The 12,103-nt window shown below is 37.4% G+C and overlaps 1 protein-coding gene across 4 annotated transcripts in view; it reads left to right on the top strand.

Annotated features, from left to right (window-relative positions):
• The first annotated feature begins 45 nt into the window (after nt 1-45).
• The window catches only part of LIX1 (limb and CNS expressed 1), a 57,179-nt gene continuing 45,121 nt past the window's right edge, over nt 46-12,103 (top strand). For 2 of the 4 annotated variants that reach the window (XM_019929662.3, XM_019929660.3), the window contains exons 1-2: nt 46-9,398; nt 10,141-10,199. Coding sequence is in view for 1 of the 4 variants with exons in the window: in XM_019929659.3 (XP_019785218.1) it covers nt 9,317-9,398 (82 nt within the window). In the remaining 3 variants the exon portion in view is untranslated. The remainder of the gene's footprint in view (nt 9,399-10,140; nt 10,200-12,103) is intronic. The other 2 variants (XM_019929659.3, XM_073802339.1) reach the window with 1 other exon arrangement.

The following is a 12,103-nucleotide window of genomic DNA, read 5'->3' as shown; positions in this document are numbered from 1 at the left end:
CTAGGCCCCACATTCAGCTATACTCCCTTCACTGGGTGCAGGAAAAAAGAAAATACATAAGGCATGGTTTCTCCCTCAAAGACTTTATAATCCAGTGAGATGTGAAAGTGGGTTCTTAGGTACATGTACCTGATGATAATCCAGTCTCTTCAGCAACAGCATGGCCCGTAAGAGGGATGTCCCTTGCAGTGGAAAATGGCCACTAGATGGCAGTGTCACCCCACAGTCACCAGCCAGGATGTCTTTGACTTTAACTTGCATCTGTAGTTAGCATTGGCCAGGAGATACAACAGCAGATTCTTTTCCAAGATTGACAAAGACAGCAGATTCCCTTTAACCTTTGCAAAATTAATTCTACTGTTCCTTCACAAGACCTATCTAATAAAATCACTGTAATAATACAGATGCAAGAAAATATCACATCTAATTCCCTTGAAAATTATACTAATTTTGAAAGTATTTACATAGCTTTGAATTTTAGGTATATCTTTAAATTCAGGTATTCTTTTTTTTTTTTTTTTTTTTTTTTTTTTTCTGCTGTACATGGGCCTCTCACTGTTGTGGCCTCTCCTGTTGTGGAGCACAGGCTCCGGACGCACAGGCTCAGCGGCCATGGCTCACGGGCCCAGCCGCTCCGCGGCATGTGGGATCCTCCTGGACCGGGACATGAACCCGTGTCCCCTGCATCGGCAGGCGGACTCTCAACCACTGTGCCACCAGGGAAGCCCTATTCATTTTTTATAATCTACTTTAAAGCATTTTGATAACATAATGTTGAAGACAGCATAATAGAACCACAGAATATTTATTTTGGAATACATTTTCTTATATTAAAAGTTTCAAAACCAATTTGGGAAACTATATGACTTCACCCTACTCAGCTTTATTCAGTTGACTCAGTCTACCTTTTGGGTACCTATTACATAAAAAGCTTATTATTTGAGGAACTACTATTTGAGGAACTTAGAAGGCAAATAAACAGTGCTTACCCTTAATAGTCTAAGATTTCCTGTGAGTTACAGAACAAATTAGTCAAATGTACAAACCTAAACAAATTATTCTGGGTCCAATCACAATGATTTTTAAAAGATGTTTTTGAGTAGCCATCATGTAGAAATTAGAGACTTTGCCTTAATCAGACAAGATTTAACCCTCACATTTTAAAACATCCATAGTGAACAATAAGAAAAATTTTTAAGTCTACTACTAATATAGTAAAACTGTATTATGACGCAAAACACTTGTTGAATCTGGGAGTTTCAAATTTAAATCCTGGTTTTACCACTTCCCAGGTACCTTCTGTAGCCTCTGTAACCTCGCTTTTTTGATTTGTAAATGAAAACATTTAATGGTCCCTGTCTCGAGGTTGTTCTGAAGAGTAAATGAAATAACACCTTACAGGAGCTTAGCACAGTGCTTGATGCTGGTCCCTCAGTATCCCCTGGGGATTGGTTCCAGGACCACCTGTGGGTATCAAAATCGTCTCATGCTCAAGTCCCTTAAATAAAAGCGCAGACGGTGGGTCCTCCATCTCAGCGGGTTCTGAATCTAAGGATACAGAGGGCTGACTGTATGTTTAGTGTATGGTTCAAATGACTTAAGGTTACCAAAAGGGAGATTCCAGAGGAATCTTTCCATTTTTCAAGGTATTTCAACTATGATTTTATCAAGACGTACAGATACTTTGCTTGCAGCTTTCCATTGTCTACTTGGTGTTCCCTTGAAATAAGCTTTTCCTGCAAGGTATGCAATTTGTATTAGTGCCAGGTTTGCAGTGTTGGTAACCATCAGTCTGTTCTTTGGTGTACAGATGGCTTCTGAGCTTTCTCCAGAATCATAAAGATCTTTAAAGGGTACTAACTGGAAGGTTAGTGCAGTTCAAGATAATCCTTCTTTTAGTTAAGTGCACTGTAAATTTTCTGACAAAACACATAGTTGCCTAATTAAAAAACTTAGGTAAACCTGCTGCCTCATAGTTTTATCAGCCATTTCCACAGGATAGGGGGTTGAGTTCAGAGCACTTCCCTGAGGTGTAGGTTTGTTTCGTGTCACATTCAGTGCTCTGGGTAAGCCAAGGCTCACCATCTTCATTGTTCTTCATCCTTCCTCAGAACAACTTCCTAGAGAGCATCAGGCCATATCTTAGTTTGCCCTTGATGTGCTTTATGAAGTACTCTGCAACTGTAATGGCTGGGGATGCGGTAAAGTTCAGAATAATCATGAGCTGCACAGTTGCATAATAACTGGGAGTGTGGGAATAACTCCAAAGCCCACAACACTCAAAAAGACTAATATTGATATATTTTAAAGGTCTTAGGTTTTTCTTTTACCTTAGTATTATAAATAATGATGACATTAAAATTAACTTTATGTAACATTTAGAATCAAATTATTGTAGGTTTAATCCCATAAATAGGAGCATGCTCATAGATGTCTTATTTAGGACATTTGTCACAGTATTATGTGCTTCCGTTTAGAAAAAAAATCACTTGAAATAAATGAATCAAAAAAAAAACCCTGCTTACTATAACTCTGCTGTTGGTAGAAGAGGTTTGGCCTGCATTAGGAACCAAGAAACATGTCCACATCAGTTTTCCAAGTGGTTTGGTGTTGTGTAAAGTGGTATCTGGGGAAGGAGTACACAGGTTTTTAAATTTTTGTTGACTGAAGGTCTTTTGGAGAGACGGGAACAAACACACAACAGTTACATGACAATACAAAGACTATACTAAAGAGCCTGATACCACTGATGTAGTGCTGAGGAAATTCCAAGGATAGTAGATAAGTGAAAGGCCAGAGTGCTTTGGTGAGTTGTTTTGAGCAAGGGGGAAGGATTTGGTTGAATAGGTAGACTGAAAGAGCTTGCTAAGAGGAAATCATGCAGAAAATTCACAAGTCAGAAATCAATGTAATATGCTTATTATACTGTACATGGGGGAAAGTGTTGTGTGGCAAAGGTCCAAATTAAAGATGACTTTGAAAAAATATTGAAGTATAGTTGATTTACAGTGTTAATTTCTGCTGTACAGCAAAGTGACTCAGTTATATATTTTTTTCATATTCTTTTTCATTCTTATTTATCACAGGATATTGAATATAGTACCCAGTGCTATATACAGTAGGACCATTGTTTATCCATCCTATATATGAAAAATTTTAAGTTTAACTTGATGTATTAGGAAAAAGAGTGATTGTAGATTTTAAGCAGTGCAATTATTTGATTTTAAAGGGAGGAGGGAGTAGAACTAAGGGAACTTTGTCAATGTTAGACAATGAATTGGAGGAAAACTAGAATCTAAAGTGTTATCATGTTGTCTTGTCAGCCTAAGTATTCCAATTAAGACAACCTGGAATAGAATCCTATTCTATCATACTAGAGTTATAGTCTTTATTGCCTTGTTCTTATTTTAGAGATGGGAAAACGTCTTTAGATGTAAAATTACTTTTCCAAAGTCACATCGACAGAGTAAGGTTGGGAGTGAGAGAAAAGATGGAATTCATGCTACCGGCAAGGTGAATGGTAGGAAAACCACTGTATTCGAGTGGTTTAGACCTTTGTTTCCGGCTCTGGGGTCTAAATTCTACAAGTCACTAAGATCCACAGACTGTGACTTGTCTTCCTGGTGCCGTGGAGATACGAGAAAAAGTCCTCACAACCAGGTCCAGGCTTTGAGTCCTATCTTTCACAAAGTTCCTCCATTTTTAGAAAGTGGGTGGGTTTTTTCACTTGTTTTTCCATAACAGGCCTTTTCATCTTCTCACGGGCCCAAGAAACCCATCTCAGTAGACTGAAGCCCTGAGTGGAATATTTCTGGTTTAGAGGAGGTGGAAAAACGTTTATAGCCAAAAACGTTTTCCCTAGGAAGCAGGGTGGTGCTGGGGGAGTAGTTCTTTTTCCTTGAGCTCAAGGCTAATGAGGTACCTTGAGAGGATCATAAGAATATATTTTTGTCTCACTTGGTCTTTCTCCAGTTTTCAATTTGTGGAAAAATAAGCCCCCTTTCTATAGTTTCCTATCCCTCCTTCTTTAAACAAATTTGAAAAGAACTAATGTTTCTTCTGTGTCAGCAGGATGCATGCTAAGTGCATTGCTCTGGTGGTGACTGCATAGGAAGTGAAATGGAAATTATAGTTTATAGTGTGAAATGGATGGGCACAAGGCTTTTATCTTAATGTAAGCATATCCATAAGTGTGGCCTGAATTGAATTAAGAGTATACTAATGATGCAGTCTTTACAGGAAGCTTCATCTAAAATATATAGAGCAGTGAAGTTACTGGCTTGCTTGAACCTAACATTGCCATCAACTAATCTCAGTTTTGTCATTTGTTTATAGCCAAAAACGTTTTCCCTAGGTTTGTTTTAATCAAATATAATTTTTTTCATAGTCTAGATTTTCATTTTAACTTGCTCGCTGTTGCAAAGATTTAAACATTTCATACAACTCATACCCCAGAAACATGACTTCATCTAAAGAAGGAAGAGGGTAGCTCTAGTTAGTCCATGTAAACTGGGTGTGTGTCTCACCCCCCCAGCATGCCCCTTATAGAAGACCACATCTTTATTTTTAGATAAAAACATAAAACTGGAGTTCTTATTTTAGGGATGGGAAAACATCTTTAGACGTAAAATTACTTTTCCAAAGTCACATAGACTGAATAAGGTTGGGAGTGAGAGAAAAGATGGAATTCATGCTACTGGCAAGGCGAATGATAGGAAAACCAGTGTACTCGGGTGGTTTTGACCTTTGTTTAACCGGAGTTCAGATAACTCTTCTAAGATGAATCTGATCATTTTATAGCCACAGCTTATATGTTTTTTCCCCAACAACCAGTAAATTCCTATCCTGGAAAGCGGGAAGCAGGGGGAGTAGGGGTGGTGGTCCTGTGAGAAAATGCAAGGAGAGGGAGAGGAACCAATAATCAGATAAACATTAATTAAAGATAAAACATTGTTGTAAAGGCCACTGGCATAGTCCACTCTAAAAGCAAGCTAAAAAAAATTTTTAACTCTTCTTTTCAAAATACATTATTATGCTGGAAGTCAGCCAGCCACAGTTAAGTAATCAATTCAGTTTTCATAGAACACATATCTCATGACCCAAGGGCTTGGCATCATTATCTCCAATCCCGTAAATTTGAACATCCAAATTCCTGCACCTTTAAATACCTCTGTTTATCTTGGAAGTGTTAACCCGTGAACTAGCAAAGCCTCCTCCAATGATATCTTTGGCCTCTAAAGTATTTCTTGCAGAATCAATTTTACTTCTCTTTGGAGACAAAATACCAAGATTGGACTGGGTAATTGGTTACACAAAACAATCAAGATGACGTGGGCTCATTCAGGATCCCCAAATTATATGAAACAGAAGGTGCAGGTAAATGAAGGGTTTACTTTCATTGTGCTTTTTGGTTCTCTGACTGCCCTGGCAAAGACAAAGGGCAGTTCACTAGTGTTTTTATCTGGTGGGGAGGGAAATTATTTCAGGAAAGCATTTTTCGTAATTTTCTATAAAAATGAGAGAATGTACATTCCTTTAATCTGTAGATGGGAGATTTATCAATTTTCTAATTATTCATGTAGTTCAGCAGATTAGTACTTAATGATTTCCTGAATATAGCAAAATATCAATGAACGAATATCTGAGATAAAGTTCTTTTACGTTGCCTGTGTTTTTAAACTTTTGTCTGATAATTTGAAGTTGCCTTTCCAACTGACCCTCTCATTAATACCTTCCTTGATTCAAACATTTCATTGGTCTCTTCCCAGTTGAGAGTAAACAAATTAACACTGAGAAGCCATTTCATTCCTTTTACTTGTGCCTTCCCAGTTGAGAGTAAACAAAGTTGATGCTAACCAGCCTTTCATTCCTCCTACTGGCCTCTTCCTAGTTGAGGCTAAACAAAGCTGACACTGAACAGTCATTAGTCATTACCCCTGCAAAGTCAGTTTCTTCCTAGCTTTGCCCTTCTTCCCCCTCCCTCAAGCCCCCAGCAACATTGCACAGGGCTCTGACCCTCTTCCGGCCAATCTGGTATTTGGGACCTACCAGTTCCCCCACCCACCTCCACTGGAATTTGGAAGGAGCTGCTGTCAATTGCTCCCCATTGTTTCTGTTTTGAATAGTTCTAAATAAGCTCAGACTCAGTTACTTAACGCCTACTCTTTGGAGTTTCCATACCTTGTGCTAAAATCTTTCAGGACCTGTACTCTCGAGGTCACTGTAGCCTTATCAACAGGCCAACTCTCCTATTTCACCTACCCCAGATTCCTCCTCCAGGGCCAAGCATTGTATGAAGTGACACAGCAAGGAGGATAGTGGAGGTACTAATTCTTCGCTGCATTATGTTTTCTAACATTCTGGATGTTATTTCAGTTGGTGGCCCCTGCCTCCTCATCAGTTTTTACCTGTAATGAACTAATTAACAACAAGAATATTACTCATCTGTATTATTATCGGTACTCTCTGGGAGCTTTGTGTGTGCTGTTGCACTCAGCCTTCCACTTTTACCATTGGGTGATCAATTTTGAACACTGAATATGTCAGTTCGATTCCATTTCTCATATTTCTGAGTGGTACCCTTAACAGGATTTCTAAAAATATCGTTTTGGTTTTCACTGTAGTCATCTACCCTGTTTCAATACTTTGATTTTGCTTTTGCCATATGACTAGAGATGGTTGCAGTTGACAGTGAAATCTAATGTGTGAACTGTAGAATATGTACTAAAACAGGCACACTGCACAGGGGTTTCTCAGGCGCTTCCATCTTCATCAGGTGTTTTCTATATCAGAGAGAATGGTGAGAAACCACTGAGTTGTTTTTCTAGATAGTCTCACAATAGCACTTTAAGGTAAGAAGTCTTTAAGGGCAGACAAGGAAGAAATGAATATGCAAAGGCTTCGGAAAACATCTGCTGAAGAACTGGGCCTAATGAGAAAGAAGAAAATATACTATCCAACTGGAATGTTGTATATCCACCTTTCTAGAATTCTTTTTTTATTATTATTTCTTAAAATATAACCCAGTAAAGATCATGTTATATTTATGAAATTATCTTTGCAAAACTGTTTTGGGGTTCTCTAAGCAGATGTTCACAGTTTGCCTTTAAAAAAATCTTACAGAGGTTGAAGATAAGTTTTATTAATAAATGTTTACCCTTCGTTTTAGTTAGCTTTAGTGGTGAGTACCTTTTAATTCACTCTATGAATATGTGTCCCTTACTATTGATGAATGGGTATGAAGTTGACTATGAGAATAGCAGTGATTTGTTTGAAGATAGTCTAGCTTTTAGGAAATAAATATATGACTTTCCAGAAGGCTAGAAAATGTATGATAATATTTGTGTTCATTTGTAATATACCCATAGTATCATAGATGTTTGATCTGAAAGAGAGCATCTGGCTCAAACCCCTAATTTTCTAGATGAGGACTCTGCGTCCAGAGAATATAAGTGACTTCTTCAAAGTTATGCAGATAACTAAAATCAAGTCCTAGATCTTACTAATCCCAAATTCAGTGTTCCTTCCACCACACTACACAACCAAAATACTTTATGTACTACTGGAATTAAATTTAAGCCCATAAAAAGTCCATTATTGATTGAAATCCCAGAATTATTTCTAATTTTTCTACTTTTATATTATTAGTCTCACTCCCCTGAGAAGTCCGTATTATTTTTTCTGTTCCTCTAATGGGAACCTAAAATATCTTGGTTTCTATCTCAGTATCACACTGAAAATATTTGCATTCATTTATGCTTCATATCCAATCAATATATAATAATTTTTTGTCTACAAACCATCTATTTTCTCCTTTAAATTATGAACTGGATGGCAAGGACATTGATGATTTCCTATTTGTTACAGCCCATGTAAAGTACACTTCGGGACCCTATGAAAGAAGTGTGACTTCTTTCAATTTCTTTTTTTATAATATCTTTGCATTCTGGGGCAACCCTATATGTCTGTTGTGTGTGGCATATGCATACTCTCTGTGGGCATTTTACTAGGTGATGGTCATTATAATAGGAATTACTATTACAGCCTCATTCCTTCTGTTTCCTTTTATTAATTAAGCCCACCGCTTGTAGAAGCGGTTGGTAGCAACTAGCCGAAGAAGCTGATCACATGGAAAACATCTTATATAGTCTTTAAAGAACCGGTTTCAGTTAATCATATAGTACAACATAATTATGGAATCTGAGTATTAGAAAGAACATTGGAAAGCGATCTCCTGTGCCTACCCTGGAAAAATATTTTAAATAAAAGTGAGGAAGTCCTCAACAAGCCATCAACAACTAACATAGGTTACAGCCACTAAAATCAGTTCTTTTATATCTGGTTTAAATCCTTATTACTGCAGTAGAATTCTATGACATGTCTCCTGTGGAGGACTATTTAACATTGTTGTGAGTGGTGTAGGACATCGGTAGAAAAAGCAGCTTTGTTTTCTTCAGATATTTTCATAACCACCTATATTCTTTGAAAAATATATTTTTACTTCTCCTGAAATTTTTAATATAAAAAGTTATCCTGAAAGGAAATGAAAGGAAGTGAATGATATCAGAACTCATTAAAGTCAATCTTGGGAACGATTTGCCTCGAAGGATAAAGAAGGAAACAAATGTTCCCAAGCAAGTCAAAACACAGACTATGAGATTTTATTTGCCACTGCCCATCAAAAGTGACTATAATTTGGGTGGGTGAAAAAATTAAACACTTGGCTCCCAAAGAGATGTTCCTGGATTCAGATACAATACATGATCTGGTGCCTGGCTACATCCACAATCTTTACAGCACTTCTTTACCGAGAAGAATTTAGATTATACTGATTCTGAGCTGGAAGTCCTGAGCTGGAAACTCCTTTGCTACTAAGGAAACTTTCTTGAGAAATAACCTTCTTGCTTCTATATAACTGAAGTCAGCACATTAGAAGATGAGTGACCAAAAGAAATATGTAAGTCAGAAAGCTGCACACCATTCAGGCAAAATCTGGTTGGAGAGGAAAGCTGTTCCCATGATTAGTGAGCTTCCCCAGCTAGCCTGTAGGTGGGTGTGTTTAACAGAAGGAAGCAATGGGAACCCGCCTGTCAGCCAGCCTTTTGAGCTAATTAGCTCAGCATACAACAAAGATAAGTGAGCCTGGGAGGAGGGCCCCCTGAGGGGTCTTTAGATTCTGGGAAATGTCTGATTGGCAGATGTTAAAAGAGATTCTTTGGTAATCCTGTGCATCAATGAGCTGCACAAATTCAGACCAGGACTGCAAGAATTCAGGCATGAGGACACTGTGCAGCAGGCTCGCACAGGCAGACCCAAGATGGACAGAACCTTGGAATCCTTGAGACACATCATTGCCCAAGTCTTGCCTCACAGAGACCCGGCTCTAGTCTTCAAAGACTGTAAGTACTGAAGGGAAAAACGTTTTTTGACTTTTTTAGAAAATAGTCCTAAATGTCTAGTCACATCCTATTTAAGTATGTTTTCTCCTAAATCTCTGTAGTCGTGTGCTGTGGTCTAAGTGGTATTTAACTTGTTCCTGACTTCAGACAGAATAATTTCATTTCACCTACGGGTATCAGTCGCTGGGATATTTTGTCAGTGATACATCTTGTTAACCGTTTAGAAGTCTGTCTTAAAATCTAAGATTCGCCTAAGACTTAATGAACTTTTCCAGATGATTTTTAAATAAGACTGATTGGTACTAGGATTAAAACTAAAAATAACTTGAAAATGATAATAAAGTATGTCTCTTTTTTAACCTGTTTAATCCTCCATACCATATATGAGTTATGTTTAAAAAGTATTGTGTTTGAAATTTTTTGTTGCAAACAAATTAATAAATCACCACTGAGCTCTTAAATTTTGATAACAAATTATAACACTTTAGTTTAAAAGGCCAGTAAAATGAGATGTCTTCCCACTTCTGCAACAATGCCCTCCCCCTCCCCCCCAAAAAAATCTAAACAGCTATGGCAAAGTTATTTCAAAATCTTTTTTTAATGGTTATGAAAAATAATTCAATCAAGATTTCCAATTCTAGCAATACTATTAGACCATTTATCATGTAACTTTGTTTCTGGAACCAATTTGATTTCCTGCTGCTGCAAAACAGACTATCTTCACCTTGTATCTTATCTACAGTGGGTTTCATATTACAAAGGGCTTCTGAAACAGAACTTTGCTATGGAACTGCCCAAAAGGTAAAATGCATATGGAATTTTTTTTTTTTTTTACTTCAATAAGTTACAGCTTTCTTCTTTGTGCATCTCGTATGTTTGTCTCCATCAAAACATCAATGGTTTGTATTTTTGCTTTCTGATTGCTGAATAATGTTCGTTTCCAGATGTCCTTTTATTTTATATTTCTCATATGTGTGATGAAGAGAAAGAAATGTTAGGCAATTTTATTCTATAAAATGTTCTTCTTAGAAATTAAATTGTAACCCATTTGCCCACTAAGGCATAAAGTGAAAGCCTGCTCTTTCTTTCTTTTTTCTTTCTTCCTTTTTTCTCTTCCTTTCTTTATTTTGCTTTCTTACTCCTCTTACTCTTTCTCTTGCTTTCTTTTAAATATTGTCTTCAAGCATGTGTCAATAGCTATGTTAGAACTAATAAAAATCACTCCCTCCCCCAGACTAGCCTGGAGTCTATTCAGGTTTGGCATGTTTTTTTAAGTGAAAAGGGGAGGAAAGAATGCCTCTCTCCTACAATAGCACTGCATTCACTAGTGAAGGGTAAAAAGGATCTTGACCTGCCTAAGACTTTGGATGAACTGTAGAGGACCAGGGATCATGTGGTGAGGGTTTAGATAGTAGAAACAGTAAAAGGAAATAGAGGTGAAATTTTTCACTGAGTTCATTGTGAATTTAAGAAATTTAATCTGAAATTATATGGCCCACTTTTTGAGCTGAAATAAATCCCAGCAATTGTTTAGTTTACCAGAGAGAATAAAACAGAAAAGGATTAAAATAAAACATACGTTAGGTTCCATCATCCAGGCCTTTGTGGGAACTCTTTTATATGGAAAAGCAAAGAAGTGTCCTGTTTTATATACTTCATTCCTTAACATAGAACTTAAATTTCATCAGATAGCATTGCCTGCTTACCCTAGAATGGGCTGCCACTCTGCAACTGCTTGTATGGCTTAATAGGTGTGAATTTTAACTTCTGAGCCTCTCCCTCCAGGTGTTTCTAATCTGAAAAATGACTAAATGAAAGTAAGCCAAAATGGCAGATTTCTGTGCCAGGGGTTTTTATGATATCCAAACATCCAACCACTCACCATCCTCATGGAATAAATGGGAACAGTTTCACTTACTTTCTGGGGCAGACATCACAAGTCTGCCTAGGGCCTATGCCCTGCCTCAGCAACCTACCATGCATGTGCCAGGGTTTAGCACATGGACTCATTTTCTTTGGCACACCCATAAGTTGCTGCCACCACAATCCTGCTTTACACAGCCTGTAAAAAGCTGCTATCAACCTTGAATAGCAGGTTCTAAGCAGCCTCCCTTCCTCCTAGTCACTCTTGGCTCCTTTTCCCCCACCCCAGGCCCATCTCTTTTTGCCAGAAGGAAAGAGCTAAGCACTTGAACACATCACTGTCAATTCCTTAAGAAAAATTGCTACCTTGCTTTCCTACAAGATGAAAAGCCAATTCAACAATGCTTAAAACCGTGCACAGTTGAACAAAGGAGCATAAAAAAATAATAATAATATTCTAAAAGTCTTTTTCTAAATTTCTCTTCAATGATGCAAAGGCAGTTTTTTTCTCTTTATTCTTCAGAAACATATAATACAAGGAATGTAAACGATCATTTGATTAATTTGTTGCCCTCCCTTGGCTTTTGATTTGTTTAAAAACAAGCAATAGTAAATTGAATTTTCTCTTCAAGTTGGTCAGGAAAAGTACCCAGAGAGTTTTCTGGTCTGAGACCGATGCACATGGGGATAGTTACATTCATTTAAGGAAATAAAATATGAATGTTTTTCTCAGCCAAGGAGGCCCTCCAAGTGGCATTTTGTAATGTATTAAACCTCTCATTTGTTTTAGACAGGTGTTCATCTGGCAAAAGTTGTAATTTGTTTTTTATTTTCTTTCCTGA

This window comes from Tursiops truncatus, chromosome 3 (assembly GCF_011762595.2).
Source record: "Tursiops truncatus isolate mTurTru1 chromosome 3, mTurTru1.mat.Y, whole genome shotgun sequence".
NCBI classification, from domain to species: domain Eukaryota; kingdom Metazoa; phylum Chordata; class Mammalia; order Artiodactyla; family Delphinidae; genus Tursiops; species Tursiops truncatus.
The sequence above is the reverse complement of the archived record's forward strand: the minus strand, read 5'-3'. Positions and strand labels throughout refer to the sequence as shown.